The following is a 24527-nucleotide window of genomic DNA, read 5'->3' on the forward strand; positions in this document are numbered from 1 at the left end:
TTGGACCTTTTGACTCTGTTTGGACCTCATTACTCTGTGTTTGGACCTCATGACTCTGTGTTTGGGACTCGTGACTCTGTGTTTGGACCTCATGACTCTGTGTTTGGGCCTCATGACTCTGTGTTTGGACCTCGTGACTCTGTTTGGACATCATTACTCTGTGTTTGGACCTCATGACTCTGTGTTTGGACCTTGTGACTCTGTGTTAGGACCTCGTGACTCTGTGTTTGGGCCTCATGACTCTGTGTTTGGACCTCAGGACTCTGTGTTTGGACCTCACGACTCTGTGTTTGGGCATCAGGACTCTGTGTTTGGGCCTCAGGACTCTGTGTTTGGGCCTCAGGACTCTGTGTTTGGACCTGATGACTCTCTGTTTGGGCCTCATGACTCTATGTTTGGGCCTCGTGACTGTTTGGACCTCATGACTCTGTGTTTGGACCTCGTGACTCTGTGTTTGGACCTCATGACTCAGTGTTTGGGCCTCAGGAATCTGTGTTTGGACCTCATCACTCTGTGTTTGGACCACAAGACTCTGTGTTTGGACCTCATGACTCTGTGTTTGGACCTCAGGACTCTGTGTTTTGACCTTATGACTCTGTGTTTGGACCTCAGGACTCTGTGTTTGGACCTCATGACTCTGTGTTTGGGCCTCGTGACTCTGTGTTTGGACCTCAGGACTCTGTGTTTGGACCTCACGACTGTGTTTGGGCCTCGTGACTCTGTGTTTGGACCTCGTGACTCTGTGTTAGGGCCTCGTGAATCTGTGTTTGGACCTCAGGACTCTGTGTTTGGACCTCACGACTCTGTGTTTGGGCATCAGGACTCTGTGTTTGGGCATCAGGACTTTGTGTTTGGGCCTCAGGACTCTGTGTTTGGACCTGATGACTCTCTGTTTGGGCCTCGTGACTGTTTGGACCTCATGACTCTGTGTTTTGACCACGTGACTCTGTGTTTGGGCCTCAGGACTCTGTGTTTGGGCCTCAGAACTCTGTGTTTGGAACTCAGGACTCTGTGTTTGGGCCTCAGGACTCTGTGTTTGGGCCTCAGGATTCTGTGTTTGGGCCTCGTGACTCTGTGTTTGGGCCTCATGACTCTGTCTTTGGGCCTCAGGACTCTATTTGGGCCTCAGGACTCTGTGTTTGGGCCTCAGGACTCTGTGTTTGGACCTCGTGACTCTGTGTTTGGGCCTCGTGACTCTGTTTGGACCTCATTACTCTGTGTTTGGACCTCATGACTGTGTTTGGGCCCCGTTACTCTGTGTTTGGGCCTCGTGACTCTGTGTTTGGGCTTCAGGACTCTGTGTTTGGACCTAATTACTCTGTGTTTGGGCCTCAGGACTCTGTGTTTGAACCTGATGACTCTCTGTTTGGGCCTCATGACTCTGTGTTTGGGCCTCGTGACTGTTTGGACCTCATGACTCTGTGTTTGGACCTCGTGACTCTGTGTTAGGACCTCGTGACTCTGTGTTTGGGCCTCATGACTCTGTGTTTGGACCTCAGGACTCTGTGTTTGGACCTGATGACTCTCTGTTTGGGCCTCATGACTCTATGTTTGGGCCTCGTGACTGTTTGGACCTCATGACTCTGTGTTTGGACCTCGTGACTGTGTTTGGGCCTCAGGACTCTGTGTTTGGCCCTCAGGACTCTGTTTGGGCCTCAGGACTCTGTGTTTGGGCCTCATGACTCTGTGTTAGGACCTCATGACTCTGTGTTTGGGCCTCATGACTCTGTGTTTGGACCTCATGACTCTGTGTTTGGACCTCGTGACTCTGTGTTAGGACCTCGTGACTCTGTGTTTGGGCCTCATGACTCTGTGTTTGGACCTCAGGACTCTGTGTTTGGACCTCACGACTCTGTGTTTGGGCATCAGGACTCTGTGTTTGGGCCTCAGGACTCTGTGTTTGGGCCTCAGGACTCTGTGTTTGGACCTGATGACTCTCTGTTTGGGCCTCATGACTCTATGTTTGGGCCTCGTGACTGTTTGGACCTCATGACTCTGTGTTTGGACCTCGTGACTCTGTGTTTGGACCTCATGACTCAGTGTTTGGGCCTCAGGAATCTGTGTTTGGACCTCATCACTCTGTGTTTGGACCACAAGACTCTGTGTTTGGACCTTATGACTCTGTGTTTGGGCCTCAGGACTCTGTGTTTGGACCTGATGACTCTCTGTTTGGGCCTCATGACTCTATGTTTGGGCCTCGTGACTGTTTGGACCTCATGACTCTGTGTTTGGACCTCGTGACTCTGTGTTTGGACCTCATGACTCAGTGTTTGGGCCTCAGGAATCTGTGTTTGGACCTCATCACTCTGTGTTTGGACCACAAGACTCTGTGTTTGGACCTCATGACTCTGTGTTTGGACCTCAGGACTCTGTGTTTTGACCTTATGACTCTGTGTTTGGACCTCAGGACTCTGTGTTTGGACCTCATGACTCTGTGTTTGGGCCTCGTGACTCTGTGTTTGGACCTCAGGACTCTGTGTTTGGACCTCACGACTGTGTTTGGGCCTCGTGACTCTGTGTTTGGACCTCGTGACTCTGTGTTAGGGCCTCGTGAATCTGTGTTTGGACCTCAGGACTCTGTGTTTGGACCTCACGACTCTGTGTTTGGGCATCAGGACTCTGTGTTTGGGCATCAGGACTTTGTGTTTGGGCCTCAGGACTCTGTGTTTGGACCTGATGACTCTCTGTTTGGGCCTCGTGACTGTTTGGACCTCATGACTCTGTGTTTTGACCACGTGACTCTGTGTTTGGGCCTCAGGACTCTGTGTTTGGGCCTCAGAACTCTGTGTTTGGAACTCAGGACTCTGTGTTTGGGCCTCAGGACTCTGTGTTTGGGCCTCAGGATTCTGTGTTTGGGCCTCGTGACTCTGTGTTTGGGCCTCATGACTCTGTCTTTGGGCCTCAGGACTCTATTTGGGCCTCAGGACTCTGTGTTTGGGCCTCAGGACTCTGTGTTTTGACCTCGTGACTCTGTGTTTGGGCCTCGTGACTCTGTTTGGACCTCATTACTCTGTGTTTGGACCTCATGACTGTGTTTGGGCCCCGTTACTCTGTGTTTGGGCCTCGTGACTCTGTGTTTGGGCTTCAGGACTCTGTGTTTGGACCTAATTACTCTGTGTTTGGGCCTCAGGACTCTGTGTTTGAACCTGATGACTCTCTGTTTGGGCCTCATGACTCTGTGTTTGGGCCTCGTGACTGTTTGGACCTCATGACTCTGTGTTTGGACCTCGTGACTCTGTGTTAGGACCTCGTGACTCTGTGTTTGGGCCTCATGACTCTGTGTTTGGACCTCAGGACTCTGTGTTTGGACCTGATGACTCTCTGTTTGGGCCTCATGACTCTATGTTTGGGCCTCGTGACTGTTTGGACCTCATGACTCTGTGTTTGGACCTCGTGACTGTGTTTGGGCCTCAGGACTCTGTGTTTGGCCCTCAGGACTCTGTTTGGGCCTCAGGACTCTGTGTTTGGGCCTCATGACTCTGTGTTAGGACCTCATGACTCTGTGTTTGGGCCTCATGACTCTGTGTTTGGACCTCATGACTCTGTGTTTGGACCTCGTGACTCTGTGTTAGGACCTCGTGACTCTGTGTTTGGGCCTCATGACTCTGTGTTTGGACCTCAGGACTCTGTGTTTGGACCTCACGACTCTGTGTTTGGGCATCAGGACTCTGTGTTTGGGCCTCAGGACTCTGTGTTTGGGCCTCAGGACTCTGTGTTTGGACCTGATGACTCTCTGTTTGGGCCTCATGACTCTATGTTTGGGCCTCGTGACTGTTTGGACCTCATGACTCTGTGTTTGGACCTCGTGACTCTGTGTTTGGACCTCATGACTCAGTGTTTGGGCCTCAGGAATCTGTGTTTGGACCTCATCACTCTGTGTTTGGACCACAAGACTCTGTGTTTGGACCTCATGACTCTGTGTTTGGACCTCAGGACTCTGTGTTTTGACCTTATGACTCTGTGTTTGGACCTCAGGACTCTGTGTTTGGACCTCATGACTCTGTGTTTGGGCCTCGTGACTCTGTGTTTGGACCTCAGGACTCTGTGTTTGGACCTCACGACTGTGTTTGGGCCTCGTGACTCTGTGTTTGGACCTCGTGACTCTGTGTTAGGGCCTCGTGAATCTGTGTTTGGACCTCAGGACTCTGTGTTTGGACCTCACGACTCTGTGTTTGGGCATCAGGACTCTGTGTTTGGGCATCAGGACTTTGTGTTTGGGCCTCAGGACTCTGTGTTTGGACCTGATGACTCTCTGTTTGGGCCTTGTGACTGTTTGGACCTCATGACTCTGTGTTTTGACCACGTGACTCTGTGTTTGGGCCTCAGGACTCTGTGTTTGGGCCTCAGAACTCTGTGTTTGGAACTCAGGACTCTGTGTTTGGGCCTCAGGACTCTGTGTTTGGGCCTCAGGATTCTGTGTTTGGGCCTCGTGACTCTGTGTTTGGGCCTCATGACTCTGTCTTTGGGCCTCAGGACTCTATTTGGGCCTCAGGACTCTGTGTTTGGGCCTCAGGACTCTGTGTTTGGACCTCGTGACTCTGTGTTTGGGCCTCGTGACACTGTTTGGACCTCATTACTCTGTGTTTGGACCTCATGACTGTGTTTGGGCCCCGTTACTCTGTGTTTGGGCCTCGTGACTCTGTGTTTGGGCTTCAGGACTCTGTGTTTGGACCTAATTACTCTGTGTTTGGGCCTCAGGACTCTGTGTTTGAACCTGATGACTCTCTGTTTGGGCCTCATGACTCTGTGTTTGGGCCTCGTGACTGTTTGGACCTCATGACTCTGTGTTTGGACCTCGTGACTCTGTGTTAGGACCTCGTGACTCTGTGTTTGGGCCTCATGACTCTGTGTTTGGACCTCAGGACTCTGTGTTTGGACCTCACGACTCTGTTTGGGCATCAGGACTCTGTGTTTGGGCCTCAGGACTCTGTGTTTGGGCCTCAGGACTCTGTGTTTGGACCTGATGACTCTCTGTTTGGGCCTCATGACTCTATGTTTGGGCCTCGTGACTGTTTGGACCTCATGACTCTGTGTTTGGACCTCGTGACTGTGTTTGGACCTCATGACTCAGTGTTTGGGCCTCAGGAATCTGTGATTGGGCCTCAGGACTCTGTGTTTGGGCCTCGTGACTGTTTGGAACTCATGACTCTGTGTTTGGACCTCATGACTCTGTATTTGGACCTCTTGACTCTGTGTTTGGGCCTCGTGACTCTGTGTTTGGGCCTCGTGACTCTGTGTTTGGGCCTCAGGACTCTGTGTTTGGGCCTCATGCTCTGTGTTTGGACCTGATGACTCTCTGTTTGGGCCTCATGACTCTCTGTTTGGACCTCGTGACTGTTTGGACCTCATGACTCTGTGTTTGGACCACGTGACTCTGTGTTTGGGCCTCAGGACTCTGTGTTTGGGCATCAGAACTCTGTGTTTGGAACTCAGGACTCTGTGTTTGGACCTCATGAATCTGTGTTTGGGCCTCAGGACTCTGTGATTGGGCCCCATGACTCTGTGTTTGGACCTCATGACTCTGTATTTGGACCTCATTACTCTGTGTTTGGACCTCATGACTCTGTGTTTGAGCCTCGTGACTCTGTGTTTGGGCCTCGTGACTCTATGTTAGGGCCTCGTGAATCTGTGTTTGGACCTCATCACTCTGTGTTTGGACCACAAGACTCTGTGTTTGGACCTCATGACTCTGTGTTTGGACCTCAGGACTCTGTGTTTTGACCTTATGACTCTGTGTTTGGACCTCAGGACTCTGTGTTTGGACCTCATGACTCTGTGTTTGGGCCTCGTGACTCTGTGTTTTGACCTCAGGACTCTGTGTTTGGACCTCACGACTGTGTTTGGGCCTCGTGACTCTGTGTTTGGACCTCGTGACTCTGTGTTAGGGCCTCGTGAATCTGTGTTTGGACCTCAGGACTCTGTGTTTGGACCTCACAACTCTGTGTTTGGGCATCAGGAGTCTGTGTTTGGGCATCAGGACTTTGTGTTTGGGCCTCAGGACTTTGTGTTTGGACCTGATGACTCTCTGTTTGGGCCTCGTGACTGTTTGAACCTCATGACTCTGTGTTTTGACCACGTGACTCTGTGTTTGGGCCTCAGGACTCTGTGTTTGGGCCTCAGAACTCTGTGTTTGGAACTCAGGACTCTGTGTTTGGGCCTCAGGACTCTGTGTTTGGGCCTCAGGATTCTGTGTTTGGGCCTCGTGACTCTGTGTTTGGGCCTCATGACTCTGTCTTTGGGCCTCAGGACTCTATTTGGGCCTCAGGACTCTGTGTTTGGGCCTCAGGACTCTGTGTTTGGACCTCGTGACTCTGTGTTTGGGCCTCGTGACTCTGTTTGGACCTCATTACTCTGTGTTTGGACCTCATGACTGTGTTTGGGCCCCGTTACTCTGTGTTTGGGCCTCGTGACTCTGTGTTTGGGCTTCAGGACTCTGTGTTTGGACCTAATTACTCTGTGTTTGGGCCTCAGGACTCTGTGTTTGAACCTGATGACTCTCTGTTTGGGCCTCATGACTCTGTGTTTGGGCCTCGTGACTGTTTGGACCTCATGACTCTGTGTTTGGACCTCGTGACTCTGTGTTAGGACCTCGTGACTCTGTGTTTGGGCCTCATGACTCTGTGTTTGGACCTCAGGACTCTGTGTTTGGACCTCACGACTCTGTTTGGGCATCAGGACTCTGTGTTTGGGCCTCAGGACTCTGTGTTTGGGCCTCAGGACTCTGTGTTTGGACCTGATGACTGTCTGTTTGGGCCTCATGACTCTATGTTTGGACCTCGTGACTGTGTTTGGACCTCATGACTCAGTGTTTGGGCCTCAGGAATCTGTGATTGGGCCTCAGGACTCTGTGTTTGGACCTGATGACTCTCTGTTTGGGCCTCGTGACTGTTTGGACCTCATGACTCTGTGTTTGGACCTCGTGACTGTGTTTGGACCTCATGACTCAGTGTTTGGACCTCATGACTCAGTGTTTGGGCCTCAGGACTCTGTGTTTGGGCCTCGTGACTGTTTGGTACTCAGGACTCTGTGTTTGGACCTCATGACTCTGTGTTTGGACCTCATGACTCTGTATTTGGACCTCTTGACTCTGTGTTTGGGCCTCGTGACTCTGTGTTTGGGCCTCGTGACTCTGTGTTTGGGCCTCAGGACTCTGTGTTTGGGCCTCAGGACTCTGTGTTTGGACCTGATGACTCTCTGTTTGGGCCTCATGACTCTCTGTTTGGACCTCGTGACTGTTTGGACCTCATGACTCTGTGTTTGGACCACGTGACTCTGTGTTTGGGCCTCAGGACTCTGTGTTTGGGCCTCAGAACTCTGTGTTTGGAACTCAGGACTCTGTGTTTGGACCTCATGAATCTGTGTTTGGGCCTCAGGACTCTGTGATTGGGCCCCATGACTCTGTTTTTGGACCTCATGACTCTGTATTTGGACCTCATTACTCTGTGTTTGGACCTCATGACTCTGTGTTTGAGCCTCGTGACTCTGTGTTTGGGCCTCGTGACTCTATGTTAGGGCCTTGTGAATCTGTGTTTGGACCTCATCACTCTGTGTTTGGACCACAAGACTCTGTGTTTGGACCTCATGACTCTGTGTTTGGACCTCAGGACTCTGTGTTTTGACCTTATGACTCTGTGTTTGGACCTCAGGACTCTGTGTTTGGACCTCATGACTCTGTGTTTGGGCCTCGTGACTCTGTGTTTGGACCTCAGGACTCTGTGTTTGGACCTCACGACTGTGTTTGGGCCTCGTGACTCTGTGTTTGGACCTCGTGACTCTGTGTTAGGGCCTCGTGAATCTGTGTTTGGACCTCAGGACTCTGTGTTTGGACCTCACAACTCTGTGTTTGGGCATCAGGACTCTGTGTTTGGGCATCAGGACTTTGTGTTTGGGCCTCAGGACTCTGTGTTTGGGCCTCAGGACTTTGTGTTTGGACCTGATGACTCTCTGTTTGGGCCTCGTGACTGTTTGAACCTCATGACTCTGTGTTTGGACCTCGTGACTGTGTTTGGACCTCATGACTCAGTGTTTGGACCTCATGACTCAGTGTTTGGGCATCAGGAGTCTGTGTTTTGACCTCAGGACTCTGTGTTTGGACCTCACGACTGTGTTTGGGCCTCGTGACTCTGTGTTTGGACCTCGTGACTCTGTGTTAGGGCCTCGTGAATCTGTGTTTGGACCTCAGGACTCTGTGTTTGGACCTCACAACTCTGTGTTTGGGCATCAGGAGTCTGTGTTTGGGCATCAGGACTTTGTGTTTGGGCCTCAGGACTTTGTGTTTGGACCTGATGACTCTCTGTTTGGGCCTCGTGACTGTTTGAACCTCATGACTCTGTGTTTTGACCACGTGACTCTGTGTTTGGGCCTCAGGACTCTGTGTTTGGGCCTCAGAACTCTGTGTTTGGAACTCAGGACTCTGTGTTTGGGCCTCAGGACTCTGTGTTTGGGCCTCAGGATTCTGTGTTTGGGCCTCGTGACTCTGTGTTTGGGCCTCATGACTCTGTCTTTGGGCCTCAGGACTCTATTTGGGCCTCAGGACTCTGTGTTTGGGCCTCAGGACTCTGTGTTTGGACCTCGTGACTCTGTGTTTGGGCCTCGTGACTCTGTTTGGACCTCATTACTCTGTGTTTGGACCTCATGACTGTGTTTGGGCCCCGTTACTCTGTGTTTGGGCCTCGTGACTCTGTGTTTGGGCTTCAGGACTCTGTGTTTGGACCTAATTACTCTGTGTTTGGGCCTCAGGACTCTGTGTTTGAACCTGATGACTCTCTGTTTGGGCCTCATGACTCTGTGTTTGGGCCTCGTGACTGTTTGGACCTCATGACTCTGTGTTTGGACCTCGTGACTCTGTGTTAGGACCTCGTGACTCTGTGTTTGGGCCTCATGACTCTGTGTTTGGACCTCAGGACTCTGTGTTTGGACCTCACGACTCTGTTTGGGCATCAGGACTCTGTGTTTGGGCCTCAGGACTCTGTGTTTGGGCCTCAGGACTCTGTGTTTGGACCTGATGACTGTCTGTTTGGGCCTCATGACTCTATGTTTGGACCTCGTGACTGTGTTTGGACCTCATGACTCAGTGTTTGGGCCTCAGGAATCTGTGATTGGGCCTCAGGACTCTGTGTTTGGACCTGATGACTCTCTGTTTGGGCCTCGTGACTGTTTGGACCTCATGACTCTGTGTTTGGACCTCGTGACTGTGTTTGGACCTCATGACTCAGTGTTTGGACCTCATGACTCAGTGTTTGGGCCTCAGGACTCTGTGTTTGGGCCTCGTGACTGTTTGGTACTCAGGACTCTGTGTTTGGACCTCATGACTCTGTGTTTGGACCTCATGACTCTGTATTTGGACCTCTTGACTCTGTGTTTGGGCCTCGTGACTCTGTGTTTGGGCCTCGTGACTCTGTGTTTGGGCCTCAGGACTCTGTGTTTGGGCCTCAGGACTCTGTGTTTGGACCTGATGACTCTCTGTTTGGGCCTCATGACTCTCTGTTTGGACCTCGTGACTGTTTGGACCTCATGACTCTGTGTTTGGACCACGTGACTCTGTGTTTGGGCCTCAGGACTCTGTGTTTGGGCCTCAGAACTCTGTGTTTGGAACTCAGGACTCTGTGTTTGGACCTCATGAATCTGTGTTTGGGCCTCAGGACTCTGTGATTGGGCCCCATGACTCTGTTTTTGGACCTCATGACTCTGTATTTGGACCTCATTACTCTGTGTTTGGACCTCATGACTCTGTGTTTGAGCCTCGTGACTCTGTGTTTGGGCCTCGTGACTCTATGTTAGGGCCTTGTGAATCTGTGTTTGGACCTCATCACTCTGTGTTTGGACCACAAGACTCTGTGTTTGGACCTCATGACTCTGTGTTTGGACCTCAGGACTCTGTGTTTTGACCTTATGACTCTGTGTTTGGACCTCAGGACTCTGTGTTTGGACCTCATGACTCTGTGTTTGGGCCTCGTGACTCTGTGTTTGGACCTCAGGACTCTGTGTTTGGACCTCACGACTGTGTTTGGGCCTCGTGACTCTGTGTTTGGACCTCGTGACTCTGTGTTAGGGCCTCGTGAATCTGTGTTTGGACCTCAGGACTCTGTGTTTGGACCTCACAACTCTGTGTTTGGGCATCAGGACTCTGTGTTTGGGCATCAGGACTTTGTGTTTGGGCCTCAGGACTCTGTGTTTGGGCCTCAGGACTTTGTGTTTGGACCTGATGACTCTCTGTTTGGGCCTCGTGACTGTTTGAACCTCATGACTCTGTGTTTTGACCACGTGACTCTGTGTTTGGGCCTCAGGACTCTGTGTTTGGGCCTCAGAACTCTGTGTTTGGAACTCAGGACTCTGTGTTTGGGCCTCAGGACTCTGTGTTTGGGCCTCAGGATTCTGTGTTTGGGCCTCGTGACTCTGTGTTTGGGCCTCATGACTCTGTGTTTGGGCCTCAGGACTCTATTTGGGCCTCAGGACTCTGTGTTTGGGCCTCAGGACTCTGTGTTTGGACCTCGTGACTCTGTGTTTGGGCCTCGTGACTCTGTTTGGACCTCATTACTCTGTGTTTGGACCTCATGACTGTGTTTGGGCCCCGTTACTCTGTGTTTGGGCCTCGTGACTCTGTGTTTGGGCCTCAGGACTCTGTGTTTGGACCTAATTACTCTGTGTTTGGGCCTCAGGACTCTGTGTTTGAACCTGATGACTCTCTGTTTGGCCCTCATGACTCTGTGTTTGGGCCTCGTGACTGTTTGGACCTCATGACTCTGTGTTTGGACCTCGTGACTCTGTGTTAGGACCTCGTGACTCTGTGTTTGGGCCTCATGACTCTGTGTTTGGACCTCAGGACTCTGTGTTTGGACCTCACGACTCTGTTTGGGCATCAGGACTCTGTGTTTGGGCCTCAGGACTCTGTGTTTGGGCCTCAGGACTCTGTGTTTGGACCTGATGACTCTCTGTTTGGGCCTCATGACTCTATGTTTGGGCCTCGTGACTGTTTGGACCTCATGACTCTGTGTTTGGACCTCGTGACTGTGTTTGGACCTCATGACTCAGTGTTTGGGCCTCAGGAATCTGTGATTGGGCCTCATGACTCTATGTTTGGACCTCATGACTCTGTATTTGGACCTCGTGACTCTGTGTTTGGGCCTCGTGACTCTGTTTGGACCTCATTACTCTATGTTTGGACCTCATGACTCTGTGTTTGAGCCTCGTGACTCTGTGTTTGGGCCTCGTGACTCTGTGTTTGGACCTCATGACTCTGTGTTTGGACCACAGGACTCTGTGTTTGGACCTCATGACTCTGTGTTTGGACCTCAGGACTCTTTGTTTTGACCTTATGACTCTGTGTTTGGACCTGAGGACTCTATTTGGGCCTCAGGACTCTGTTATTGGACCTCAGGACTCTGTATTTGGGCCTCAGGACTCTGTGTTTGGGCCTCAGAACTCTGTGTTTTGGCCTCGTGACTCTGTGTTTGGGCCTCGTGACTCCGTGTTTGGGCCTCAGGACTCTGTCTTTGGACCTCATGACTCTGTGTTTGGGCCTCAGGACTCTGTGATTGGGCCTCAGGACTCTGTGTTTGGACCTCATTACTCTGTGTTTGGACCTTGTGACTCTGTTTGGACCTCATTACTCTGTGTTTGGACCTCATTACTCTGTGTTTGGGCCTCGTGACTCTGTTTGGGCCTCGTGACTCTGTGTTTGGGCCTCAGAACTCTGTGTTTGGACCTCATGATTCTGTGTTTGGACCTCATGACTCTGTGTTTGGGCCTCATGACTCTGTGTTTGGACCTCGTGACTCTGTTTGAACCTCATTACTCTGTGTTTGGACCTCATGACTCTGTGTTTGGGCCTCGTGACTCTGTTTGGACCTCGTGACTCTGTGTTTGGGCCTCAGAACTCTGTGTTTGGACCTCATGACTCTGTGTTTGGACCTCATGACTCTGTATTTGGGACTCAGGACTCTGTGTTTGGGCCTCATGACTCTGTGTTTGGACTTCAGGACTCTGTGTTTGGGCCTCAGGACTCTGTGTTTGGGCCTCAGGACTTTGTGTTTGGACCTGATGACTCTCTGTTTGGGCCTCATGACTCTGTGTTTGGGCCTCGTTACTGTTTGGACCTCATGACTCTGTGTTTGGACCACGTGACTCTGTGTTTGGAACTCAGGACTCTGTGTTTGGACCTCATGACTCTGTGTTTGGACCTCATGACTCTGTATTTGGACCTCTTGACTCTGTGTTTGGGCCTCGTGACTCTGTGTTTGGGCCTCGTGACTCTGTGTTCGGGCCTCAGGACTCTGTTTTTGGACCTCATGACTCTGTGTTTGGACCTCAGGACTCTGTGTTTTGACCTTATGACTCTGTGTTTGGACCTCAGGACTCTGTGTTTGGACCTCGTGACTCTGTGTTTGGGCCTCATGACTCTGTGTTTGGACCTCAGGACTCTGTGTTTGGACCTCACGTTTCTGTGTTTGGGCCTCGTGACTCTGTGTTTGGACCTGATGACTCTCTGTTTGGGCCTCATGACTCTATGTTTGGGCCTCGTGACTGTTTGGACCTCATGACTCTGTGTTTGGACCTCGTGACTGTGTTTGGACCTCATGACTCAGTGTTTGGGCCTCAGGAATCTGTGATTGGGCCTCATGACTCTGTGTTTGGACCTCATGACTCTGTATTTGGACCTCGTGACTCTGTGTTTGGGCCTCGTGACTCTGTTTGGACCTCATTACTCTATGTTTGGACCTCATGACTCTGTGTTTGAGCCTCGTGACTCTGTGTTTGGGCCTCGTGACTCTGTGTTTGGACCTCATGACTCTGTGTTTGGACCACAGGACTCTGTGTTTGGACCTCATGACTCTGTGTTTGGACCTCAGGACTCTTTGTTTTGACCTTATGACTCTGTGTTTGGACCTGAGGACTCTATTTGGGCCTCAGGACTCTGTTATTGGACCTCAGGACTCTGTATTTGGGCCTCAGGACTCTGTGTTTGGGCCTCAGAACTCTGTGTTTTGGCCTCGTGACTCTGTGTTTGGGCCTCAGGACTCTGTCTTTGGACCTCATGACTCTGTGTTTGGGCCTCAGAACTCTGTGTTTTGGCCTCGTGACTCCGTGTTTGGGCCTCAGGACTCTGTCTTTGGACCTCATGACTCTGTGTTTGGGCCTCAGGACTCTGTGATTGGGCCTCAGGACTCTGTGTTTGGACCTCATTACTCTGTGTTTGGACCTTGTGACTCTGTTTGGACCTCATTACTCTGTGTTTGGACCTCATTACTCTGTGTTTGGGCCTCGTGACTCTGTTTGGGCCTCGTGACTCTGTGTTTGGGCCTCAGAACTCTGTGTTTGGACCTCATGATTCTGTGTTTGGACCTCATGACTCTGTGTTTGGGCCTCATGACTCTGTGTTTGGACCTCGTGACTCTGTTTGAACCTCATTACTCTGTGTTTGGACCTCATGACTCTGTGTTTGGGCCTCGTGACTCTGTTTGGACCTCGTGACTCTGTGTTTGGGCCTCAGAACTCTGTGTTTGGACCTCATGACTCTGTGTTTGGACCTCATGACTCTGTATTTGGGACTCAGGACTCTGTGTTTGGGCCTCATGACTCTGTGTTTGGACTTCAGGACTCTGTGTTTGGGCCTCAGGACTCTGTGTTTGGGCCTCAGGACTTTGTGTTTGGACCTGATGACTCTCTGTTTGGGCCTCATGACTCTGTGTTTGGGCCTCGTTACTGTTTGGACCTCATGACTCTGTGTTTGGACCACGTGACTCTGTGTTTGGAACTCAGGACTCTGTGTTTGGACCTCATGACTCTGTGTTTGGACCTCATGACTCTGTATTTGGACCTCTTGACTCTGTGTTTGGGCCTCGTGACTCTGTGTTTGGGCCTCGTGACTCTGTGTTCGGGCCTCAGGACTCTGTTTTTGGACCTCATGACTCTGTGTTTGGACCTCAGGACTCTGTGTTTTGACCTTATGACTCTGTGTTTGGACCTCAGGACTCTGTGTTTGGACCTCGTGACTCTGTGTTTGGGCCTCATGACTCTGTGTTTGGACCTCACGTTTCTGTGTTTGGGCCTCGTGACTCTGTGTTAGGGCCTCGTGAATCTGTGTTTGGACCTCATGACTCTGTGTTTGGGCCTCAGGACTCTGTGTTTGGACCTCACCACTCTGTGTTTGGGCCTCAGAACTCTGTGTTTGGGCCCCAAGACTCTGTGTCTGGGCCTCGTGACTCTCTTTGGACCTAATTACTCTGTGTTTGGACCTCATGACTCTGTGTTTGGACCTCAGGACTCTGTGTTTGGGCCTCGTGACTCTGTATTTGGGCCTCAGGACTCTGTGTTTGGACCTCAAGACTCTCTGTTTGGACCTCAGGACTCTGTGTTTGGGCATCAGGACTCTGTGTTTGGGCCTCAGGACTCTGTGTTTGGGCCTCAGGACTCTGTGTTTGGACCTGATGACTCTCTGTTTGGGCCTCATGACTCTGTGTTTGGGCCTCGTGACTGTTTGGACCTCATGACTCTGTGTTTTGACCACGTGACTCTGTGTTTGGGCCTCAGGACTCTGTGTTTGGGCCTCAGAACTCTGTATTTGGAACTCAGGACTCTGTGTTTGGACCTCATGACTCTGTGTTTGGACCTCAGGACTCTGTGTTTGGACCTCATGGCTGTGTTTTGGCCTCGTGACTCTGTGTTTGGGCCTCAGGACTCTGTGTTTGCACCTGATGACTCACTGTTTAGGCCTCGTGACTCTGTGTTTGTGCCTCGTGACTGTTTGGACCTCATGACTCTGTGTTTGGACCTCCTGACTCTGTGTTTGGGCCTCAGGACTCTGTGTTTGGGCCTCAGAACTCTGTGTTTGGGCCTCGTGACTCCGTGTTTGGGCCTCGTGACTCTGTGTTTGGGCCTCAGGACTCTGTGATTGGGCCTCATGACTCTGTGTTTGGGCCTCATGACTCTGTTTGGACCTCGTGACTCTGTGTTTTGGCCTTGTGACTCTGTTTTTGGCCTCGGGACTCTGTGTTTGGACCTCGTGACTCTGTGTTTGGGCTTCAGGACTCTGTGATTGGGCCTCATTACTCTGTGTTTGGACCTCATGACTCTGTGTTTGGGCCTCAGGACTCTGTGATTGGGCCTCATTACTCTGTGTTTGGACCTCATGACTCTGTGTTTGGGCCTCAGGACTCTGTGTTTGGGCCTCAGGACTCTGTGTTTGGACCTGATGACTCTTTGTTTGGGCCTCATGACTCTGTGTTTGGGCCTCGTGACTGTTTGGACCTCATGACTCTGTGTTTGGACCACGTGACTCTGTGTTTGGGCCTCAGGACTCTGTGTTTGGGCCTTGTGACTGTTTGGAACTCAGGACTCTGTGTTTGGACCTCATGACTCTGTGTTTGGACCTCATGACTCTGTATTTGGACCTCTTGACTCTGTGTTTGGGCCTCGTGACTCTGTGTTTGGGCCTCGTGACTCTGTGTTCGGGCCTCAGGACTCTGTTTTTGGACCTCATGACTCTGTGTTTGGACCACAAGACTCTGTGTTTGGACCTGATGACTCTGTGTTTGGACCTCAGGACTCTGTGTTTTGACCTTATGACTCTGTGTTTGGACCTCGTGACTCTGTGTTTGGGCCTCATGACTCTGTGTTTGGACCTCAGGACTCTGTGTTTGGACCTCACGACTCTGTGTTTGGACCTCATGACTCTGTGTTTGGGCCTCAGGACTCTGTGTTTGGGCCTCAGGACTCTGTGTTTGGACCTGATGACTCTCTGTTTGGGCCTCATGACTCTGTGTTTGGGCCTCGTGACTGTTTGGACCTCATGACTCTGTGTTTGGACCACGTGACTCTGTGTTTGGGCCTCAGGACTCTGTTATTGGGCCTCATGACTCTGTCTTTGGACCTCATGACCTTGTATTTGGACCTCGTGACTCTGTGTTTGGGCCTCGTGACTCTGTTTGGACCTCGTGACTCTGTGTTTGGGCCTCGTGACTCTGTTTTTGGCCTCAGGACTCTGTGTTTGGACCTCGTGACTCTGTGTTTGGGCTTCAGGACTCTGTGATTGGGCCTCATTACTCTGTGTTTGGACCTCATGACTCTGTGTTTGGGCCTCAGGACTCTGTGATTGGGCCTCATTACTCTGTGTTTGGACCTCATGACTCTGTGTTTGGACCTCGTGACTCTGTGTTTTGGCCTTGTGACTCTATGTTTGGACCTCGTGACTCTGTGTTTGGACCTCATGACTGTGTTTTGGACCTCGTTACTCTGTGTTTGGGCCTCGTGACTGTGTTTAGACCTCAGGACTCTATGTTTGGACCTCACGACTCTGTGTTTGGGCCTCTTGACTCTGTGTTTGGGCCTTGTGACTCTGTGTTTGGACCTCAGGACTCTGTGTTTGGACCTCATGACTCTGTTGTTTGGGCCTCGTGACTCTGTGTTTTGACCTCATGACTCTGTGTTTGGGCCTCGTGACTCCGTATTTGGGCCTCGTGACTCTGTGTTTGGGCCTCAGGACTCTGTGTTTGTACCTCATGACTGTGTTTGGGCCTCAGGACTCTGTGTTGGGACCTCAGGACACTGTGTTTTGACCTCAGGACTCTGTGTTTGGGCCTTGTGACTCCGTATTTGGGCCTCGTGACTCTGTGTTTGGGCCTCAGGACTCTGTGTTTGGACCTCATGACTGTGTTTGGGCCTCAGGACTCTGTGTTGGGACCTCAGGACTCTGTGTTTGGACCTCATGACTCTGTGTTTGGGCCTCGTGACTCTGTGTTTGGGCCTCAGGACTCTGTGTTTGGACCTCATGACTCTGTGTTTGGGCCTCAGGACTCTGTGTTTTGACCTCCTGACTCTGCGTTTGGGCCACAGGACTCCGCGTTTGGGCCTCAGGACTCTATGTTTTGACCTCATGACTCTGTGTTTGGGCCACAGGACTCTGTGTTTTGACCCCCTGACTCTGCGTTTGGGCCTCAGGACTCTGTGTTTTGACCTCCTGACTCTGCGTTTGGGCCACAGGACTCTGCGTTTGGGCCTCAGGACTCTGTGTTTTGACCTCATGACTCTATGTTTGGGCCACAGGACTCTGCGTTTGGGCCTCAGGACTCTATGTTTTGACCTCATGACTCTGTGTTTGGGCCACAGGACTCTGTGTTTTGACCTCCTGACTCTGCGTTTGGGCCTCAGGACTCTGTGTTTTGACCTCATGACTCTGTGTTTGGGCCACAGGACTCTGCGTTTGGGCCTCAGGACTCTGTGTTTTGACCTCATGACTCTATGTTTGGGCCACAGGACTCTGCGTTTGGGCCTCAGGACTCTATGTTTTGACCTCATGACTCTGTGTTTGGGCCACAGGATCCCTGCCATGGACAGTCAGCAGCTCCCTCTAGAGCTTCCTCCTGGCAGCAGCAAAAAAGAACTGGACTAACATTATATTGGATATTTGTATTATGGAAAAAAAATACATTGACATATTTTAATTTCATTTAATTATTTAAATTTACATATTACTGGCTTTGGGCTTAATGGGGCATTTTCTTTGGGGTTTGTGTGGCATGATTTTCACTTTTGCTTTTTGATTTGCTGGATGTCTACTGTTATTACAGTCTCTGTGTTCTTGTCTTATTTCATTGCGTTTGTTCATATGATGTTAAAATAACAAAACAAAAAAGCTTGCATAGAAATAATTGACACAAAAACAATGGACAGTATGTGCATTTGAATTGCTTTATTTTCTCATGTACATGGATTGTTATTCTACATTTCGAGAGTGAAATCACACATGGAAACAACTTCCCCCCCCCCCCATTTCTCACAAATTAAGTAAAGTAACCTCACAATCAAGAAGAATATTGTGAATATATTATAGTAGTTAGTGATGAGATCTGTTGGGCTGTAGACAAGGCAGACATGACAGTATGCCTCTCAGGACAGATTGCTCTGGTGCTGGCAGTGGACCGACCGGTTCCAAAGGGCTTCTACTAAACAGACAAATGGGTGTGAGGCCCCCGGCTCTCCTCACTGGAGAAGATGTGGTCCCCGCGGTCACAGCTCGTGGGTTTGACTGTTGTCCTGAGAACAGTGTCCAAGGTGGTGGCGTCTGTGCTGTGATGTGCTGAGGCTGCACATCTGAGAAAGAGCTAAAACACAGAGAAACAGAGATGGCCAATGATCATAAGTAATAGACATGATTTTAAATATGAAAACATAACTTGGATCTTACCTGAATGAGGTTTGTAGAACAGAGAGTGATGTGCGTTTGGTCAGGGCCTGTTTGTGTGGGCTGGTCATAGACACGTACTCGTCTTGGTGGAGGCTCTGACTGAGCTGTGGGGACATCAGCATGTATCCAGGCCCCTCGCTGAGTGGAGAATGATCAGACTTTCTCTCCATAGAACTTTCAGCCTCAGGGTCAAAACTGGGCTCTTTTGTCACAGGGCTCAGGCTGACACTGTCTGGTCGTAGTGTCTCCTCAATGTCATGGTCACTTTGGTTCTGGCTTTTACTTAAGACCTGAGGTAGAGGGAAACCGGTGGGTCTGCAGTGCCCCAGCTTCTCTCTTTGTTTTGGTCGGCTGCGCATTGGGGCAAACAGGTTGTGGGAAAGAGAGGTACTGCGCTTACTCGGACTTGATGACCAGTTAAAGTCTGGAATAACTCTTAGAGCTCTCACTGCTTCACGGACAACCATGTGAATTTGCTGTGCCAGTAAGACATTTCCTGGTTGGATAAAGACATTGATAAGGCTGACTTTAATCCAAAATAATTATGTTTCTAAATACCTTCTTCTCTTGCTTCCATCCAGATTTCTCCAGGCCCGTGAGGTGCTGATCTGCCAAGCTCAAGAAAGAAAGAGCCATTCAAATGACCGAAGCGTCGCACGGCCAGCAGGGGCATTGTGACCGAAGGCTGCTCATGGTCATTGCCCACTCGGACCAAGACCAGAGAAGAAGCTGTGAGACACAGAAGGATCTCACCTGCCAGGGCTTTGGAGCGACCAAGACCTCTGGCCGTCACAGTGACCGGCCACACCTGAGAAAACACCACTGTTTATCCACATCCTTATTCAAGAAAAAATGAAAAGAATCTCTGCTGCTGACCTGTTTATAGAAAGAAGACAAGGGCAAGGTGCAATAACCTGCATCCTCTTCATCAAAGCCCTCTTCATCTTCATCCTTTAGCTCTTCCTCCATCTGCTTCTTAATAGCCGTGTACCACTCCTGTTGGTCTTGTACGTCCTTCCCCACAAACACTAGGGTTTGGTCTTTAGTATGCAGGGACACTTTGTAGTCCTTTCTATAGCTTCTGATCAGACTGATACCAAGACAGCGCCTCAGGAACATCACCCTGTTCCAAATACAGTTTCCCTCATCACTGGCCAATTGCAGGTCTGTTTTTGGGTCACAAAAGCACTAAAGCTTACCCTCGTTTGTGAGAGACAAAAGGCCCTGTTTTGCCTGAAGACATTTCCACTGTTGTGAAGCTCTCGTGTGTTTTGTACCACTCAAGTCGACTGGGTCCGGAGTGACTTCCAGCTCGCAGGACAAAATATCTCCTGTGCTTTTGCTCCTGCTTTCCCAGATAGCCCTGCTTGAGGACATCACTGCTCGGTCCTGGGTCTGCTCCAAGGGCCAAAGGAGCCAGAGCAGCAGAGAGCAGAGTGGGACAGAAGAGCTCTTCTGCATCAATATCATCATTACCTACTTGTGGCTGGAGATGTGGCTCCAGAGGCGGGCAGTGGTGGTCAGAATTGTGATGGGAAGTTGAAGCAGTGAAGCCACTCCAGTTTTTGTCACACGCTTCATGTGATTTTGTCTTTTTGTTCATATCAGGATGGAAACCTGGACAAGAAACAGCCTTTTTCATTTAGCAACACATATGTATAAAATGTAAGCACTAAAGCTGTAACCAGGCCAAAGAAGTGCTAAAATCCTATCCTTTCATATTCTAAAACAAGGTTGTGAAAAGAGTCTGTATCATTTTCATATCGGTGATGTGTCACTAAATATCATCTCACCTGATACATTTCAAATCTCACTTGAAAAAGAACCACTTTCTTTGTTTTATTTGTTTAACTGGCATTACAGTTTGAACTTTGACCCCTGCTCATTAATGCTCAGCTGTGTAAATGGGTGTGTCACATGATGGTCACATGTTACACCAGCTTACTGAGCCTGAAGCCTCAGAATACAGTTCTGCCATCTAGTGGTGCGTTCTATCACTACCTGAAGTATTATTGTCAAAAGGAAAGTAACTCCGTGTGTGCAGTTTATTTAGACACACAATGTTGTCAGAATCAGAATCAGAATCAGAATCAGAAAAGGTTTATTGCCATTGTCAATGAACAGAATTCACAAACATAGGAACTTGCTTTGGTGATTTGGTGCAACTTAAAACAATGAACAATGATCAAATAATAAGTTATAATAAGTCAACAAGAAAAACAATTAAAATCTGCTAAAGGATAAAAAATAAAAATAGACTATATGATAAAAGATAAAAAATAGGCTTATCTACACAAATTTACAGTTACATTTTCATTTGTAGTGCCGAAAGTGAACAGTGCAATGAGTGATTAAATGATGGTTAAAGTGACAGTGTTTAGGAAGTGTCTTGTATTGTACTACAACAACTGCAACTTTTCCTGTTGAGACACGTGAAGGTGGAGCATTTGGTGGCAACATCAGTGACTTCCCTTTATTTGTAGTTACAGTCACATACAGTTTGTCAGTGTGTCGTTGCATGTTTCCATCATGTCTGTTCTTTGTGGTGCTCTGGATCTGCTCGTCAGTTTCTACAGACCCTCTTATATCCTGGCTGTGATTGGAACTGGACTGGGGGCAATAGTTGTGATCTGGACTGTGAACCTGCTGCTCCGCCACGCCTGGTACTCACACAAGCTGTCCTGCTTCAGCAAGCCGCCTTCACACTCATGGCTGATAGGACACCTCGGCCAGGTAGGATCAGTGTCTTTTGTGCAGTAGGAAAACCGCCCCAACTCACAACAGTTGCCTTGAAGGGTTATAATATAGAAGCTGATTGTCCATTTTAGAAAAGGGATGAACGTCCCAGCATGTCCTGTCCAACATAAAACTGTGCTGTATTCAAGACACAACCAATTAAAACTGATCGATATACCAAGCAAATATGAGAAATATAATATAATTTAACTTCTATAACCCTGTTATTCTCATTGATACCTTAAGTAAAGCTATTCTAAGAAAATTGAAAAACGATAAACCAATTTATCAGAGGTTTTGTCTGTTTCACAAGAAGCTTCAAAAGTGTATCCTCTCCAAGGATGAAGTGATGAATTCCTTCTCTTGCTCTAGATGCAGAGTGCAGAGGAAGGTCTACTGCAGGTGGATGAGTTGGTGAAGACTTACAAACACTCCTGCAGCTGGTTCTTTGGGCCCTTCTATCATTTGGTCAGGATTTTCCACCCAGACTTTGTCAAACCTCTGCTCATGGCCCCTGGTAATCAGTGTACAAAAATCTCTACTCTCAGATCAAGATATATTATGTTATGTTAATGTCATTTCAGGCAGTGTTACGCTAAAAGATGAACTCATTTATGACCACTTGCGCCCATGGCTGGGTAAGTTGTTTTCTATCTTGCTAGACTTTTCTTGTCCTCTCAAATATTTGTGTTCCAGGAGAGAGTCTGTTGACTAGTAATGGCACTGAATGGTCTCGTAAAAGGCGCCTGCTAACCCCTGCCTTTCATTTTGACATTCTGAAAAACTACATTGTCCCGTTTAACACTTCAACCACCATCATGCACGTGAGGCAGAACACATAGTCCTTTTATGGTCACTGTTTTCTGAGACTTGTGGATGTCTTGTTGCAGGAAAAGTGGCAGCGCATGATACTGAATGGAAATAACAATATAGAGATGTTTAATGATGTCACGCTGATGACTTTGGATAGTTTACTCAAATGTGCGTTTAGCTACAACAGCAACTGTCAGGAGTAAGCGACCTCATGTGAACATACACTCAACATATCCATTTATAAAACTTTAATTCAAAAACATTTCAGCTCCACCAGTGAGTACGTGTCAGCCATTGTTGAGTTGAGTAATCTGATCATGGATCGAAGGCTTAAAATGTTCCTCCACTGGGATTGGCTTTACTGGATGACGAAGCAGGGCCAACGGTTCAAGAAGGCATTAAGCATTGTGCACGGGTAAGTCTAATCAAAAGTTCGGTTTTGAAAGTTAAGACTCACCTCACCTGTCCATTTCAGGTTTACTAGAGCTGTGGTTCAGAAGCGGCGTGCGCTCATCAGTCGACAGACAAAGAGTGGATTGTCCATGGCACAAAGGAGGAAAGACTTTGTGGACATCATATTGTCTGCAGAGGTGCTAAAAACTGTAGAAATAAACTCGAGGTTAGGTCTGCTGTCTAGAATCATAAGTGGAGCCATGTGAGAGAAAAGGCATACATTTTGACCGCTGTATTTTAAACCACTAAATAGATTACTGAGATATTAAACTCATAAATCAGATTTGTGAAAAATGCTGTTTGACATTTCAACTGCAATTTCGACCATAAAATACTAACCTGCCCTTCAGCTCAGTTTATACAGGACCCTCACACCAAAAGATAAAAACGGAGGTGGAGGGCAGCTCAGGTATATTCTAGACCTTTTGGACCAGAGAAATTATGCATTTCTCTTACAGGATGAAGATGGACGAGGCTTATCAGATGAGGAGATTCTAGCCGAGGCCAATACATTCATGTTTGCTGGTAATATTTCTCTTCTATAAGTAAAAAAATAAGAAATGAGAAGACAAAGCAAACTATAAAGCTACATGTTTTTGTCTACAGGGCATGACACAACAGCCAGTGCAATTTCCTGGACACTGTACAATTTAGCACGTCACAGTCATTACCAAGAAATATGCAGAGAGGAAGTGATGGAGCTGCTAAAAGAACGAGCCGAACAAGCAATTGAATGGTTATAATCAAGGCTAAAAACCTATTTATTCAGACTGGCTTTTAACACTAATGTAATGACACTTTATTTTCTACAGTTTGTTTTTATTTTTTGTATTGCCTTGATTTTATTGTGAAGCTCTTTGGTCACTTCAAGTGTTATAAAGGGCTCTATAAATAAAAGTTGATTGATTGATTGATTGATTGATTGATTGATTGAAAAAACCTGTGTAATTCTAGGTGTAACATTATGTTCATGTGTTTTGCAGGCAGGATTTGACAAGACTTCCCTTCACCACAATGTGCATCAAAGAGAGTCTGCGGCTGCACTCTCCAGTTCAAGCTGTTACCAGGAAATACACCCGGGACATGGCACTGCCGGGAAATCGAACTGTCCCGAAAGGTTCTGGGACACAAGGGCCCGTTTTGTTTATCTGTACAGCAGCTAATGCAATATAATGTCTTTGTTACTTCAGGTGTGATTTGCTTGGTCAGTATCTATGGCACACATCACAACCCCATTGTCTGGTCTAATCCACATGTAAGAAAAAACCCAAACTGTTCTATTTTTGTTTACACAGGAATACATATGTAAATTCAACTGTAAAGTTGTGTACATAGTAAGCCTATTTTTATATTATTTTTTATCTCATAGCAGATTTAAATTGTTTCTCTTTTTGACTTATATAGACTTTTAAGTTGCACCGAATCACCAAGACAAGTCCCTATGTTTGTGAATTCTGTTGATTGACAATGGCAATAAACCTTTTCTGATTCTGATTCATATATATATGTCATGTTTATTTTTCTTTAGGAGTTTAATCCCATGCGTTTTGACCTGGATAACAGAGAAGCCCACTCTTCATCTGCATTCCTCCCCTTTTCTGCAGGCCCACGGTCAGTTCCACCTAACGCACTACAACAAATGACCCGTCATTGATTGGTAATGTAGCTGTGCATGTCTACAGGAACTGTATTGGACAGAAATTTGCCCTGGCAGAACTGAAAGTTGTGGTGGCCTTGACCCTGGCCCGATTTCGCCTGAGCCCCGGAGTGAACCCTGAGGGAGGGACCTCTGTGCGACGACTTCCACAACTGGTGCTGCGAGCGGAGGGAGGGATGTGGCTGCAGGCGGAGCCACTCAACCCAAAGGGAACATTGTATTGACTTGTTTTCACTCTCGTTTTAGCTTCCGAAACAGCTACTTGTGCTGCTTATCTGCTTCACTTTAATATCATGCAATGTATGGCAGCATTTTACACCCCAACGATGCTCTTTCCTTAATGAAATCTGCAAAGCACAACTTACGTACAGCCTATAAAGTGTTGTTACTTTTGCATTACTAAACTGCCCCCAAAAAGGAGAAGATCATGTCAAATATTTGACACAAATGATGGGCTACTACTGGGATGTAACGATTTGCAGATATCATGTTACAAATATAATTATGATATTAATTTCATGTTACATGATTAAGTGTAAATGTTGTGTACATAGTAAACCTATTTTTATTTTTATCTTATAGCCTATTTTTATCCTACAGCAGATTTAAATTGTTTTTCTTTTTGACTTTATATAGGACATTTATCATTATTCATTGTTTTATGTTGCACCGAATCACCAAAGCAAG

General features: G+C 48.4%; 2 protein-coding genes across 2 annotated transcripts; one reads left to right on the top strand and one right to left on the bottom strand.

The window, feature by feature from the left end:
* Window positions 1–17830: 17830 nt before the first annotated feature.
* Window positions 17831–19823, bottom strand: LOC140364290 (uncharacterized). Its single transcript, XM_072450386.1, has 5 exons — window positions 19381–19823; window positions 19058–19304; window positions 18740–18989; window positions 18182–18677; window positions 17831–18098 (listed from the first exon to the last, which is right to left on the bottom strand). Exons 1-5 carry the CDS (start codon window positions 19821–19823, stop codon window positions 17831–17833), a joined length of 1704 nt encoding a protein of 567 aa, XP_072306487.1.
* An 845-nt stretch (window positions 19824–20668) lies between these two features.
* On the top strand, window positions 20669–24079 carry cyp4f3 (cytochrome P450, family 4, subfamily F, polypeptide 3). Its single transcript, XM_072448849.1, has 13 exons — window positions 20669–20914; window positions 21290–21434; window positions 21502–21555; window positions 21614–21741; window positions 21808–21929; window positions 21999–22145; window positions 22206–22320; window positions 22642–22708; window positions 22790–22919; window positions 23167–23300; window positions 23374–23438; window positions 23712–23794; window positions 23866–24079. The coding sequence occupies exons 1-13, from the start codon at window positions 20711–20713 to the stop codon at window positions 24062–24064; spliced, it is 1593 nt and encodes a 530-aa protein (XP_072304950.1). The 5' UTR covers window positions 20669–20710; the 3' UTR covers window positions 24065–24079.
* Window positions 24080–24527: the final 448 nt, after the last annotated feature.

Source organism: Eucyclogobius newberryi, unplaced genomic scaffold (assembly GCF_026437365.1).
Source record: "Eucyclogobius newberryi isolate DKJ021-1_F unplaced genomic scaffold, fEucNew1.0.hap1 SCAF_1, whole genome shotgun sequence".
In the NCBI taxonomy this organism is placed as follows: Eukaryota; Metazoa; Chordata; class Actinopteri; order Gobiiformes; family Gobiidae; genus Eucyclogobius; species Eucyclogobius newberryi.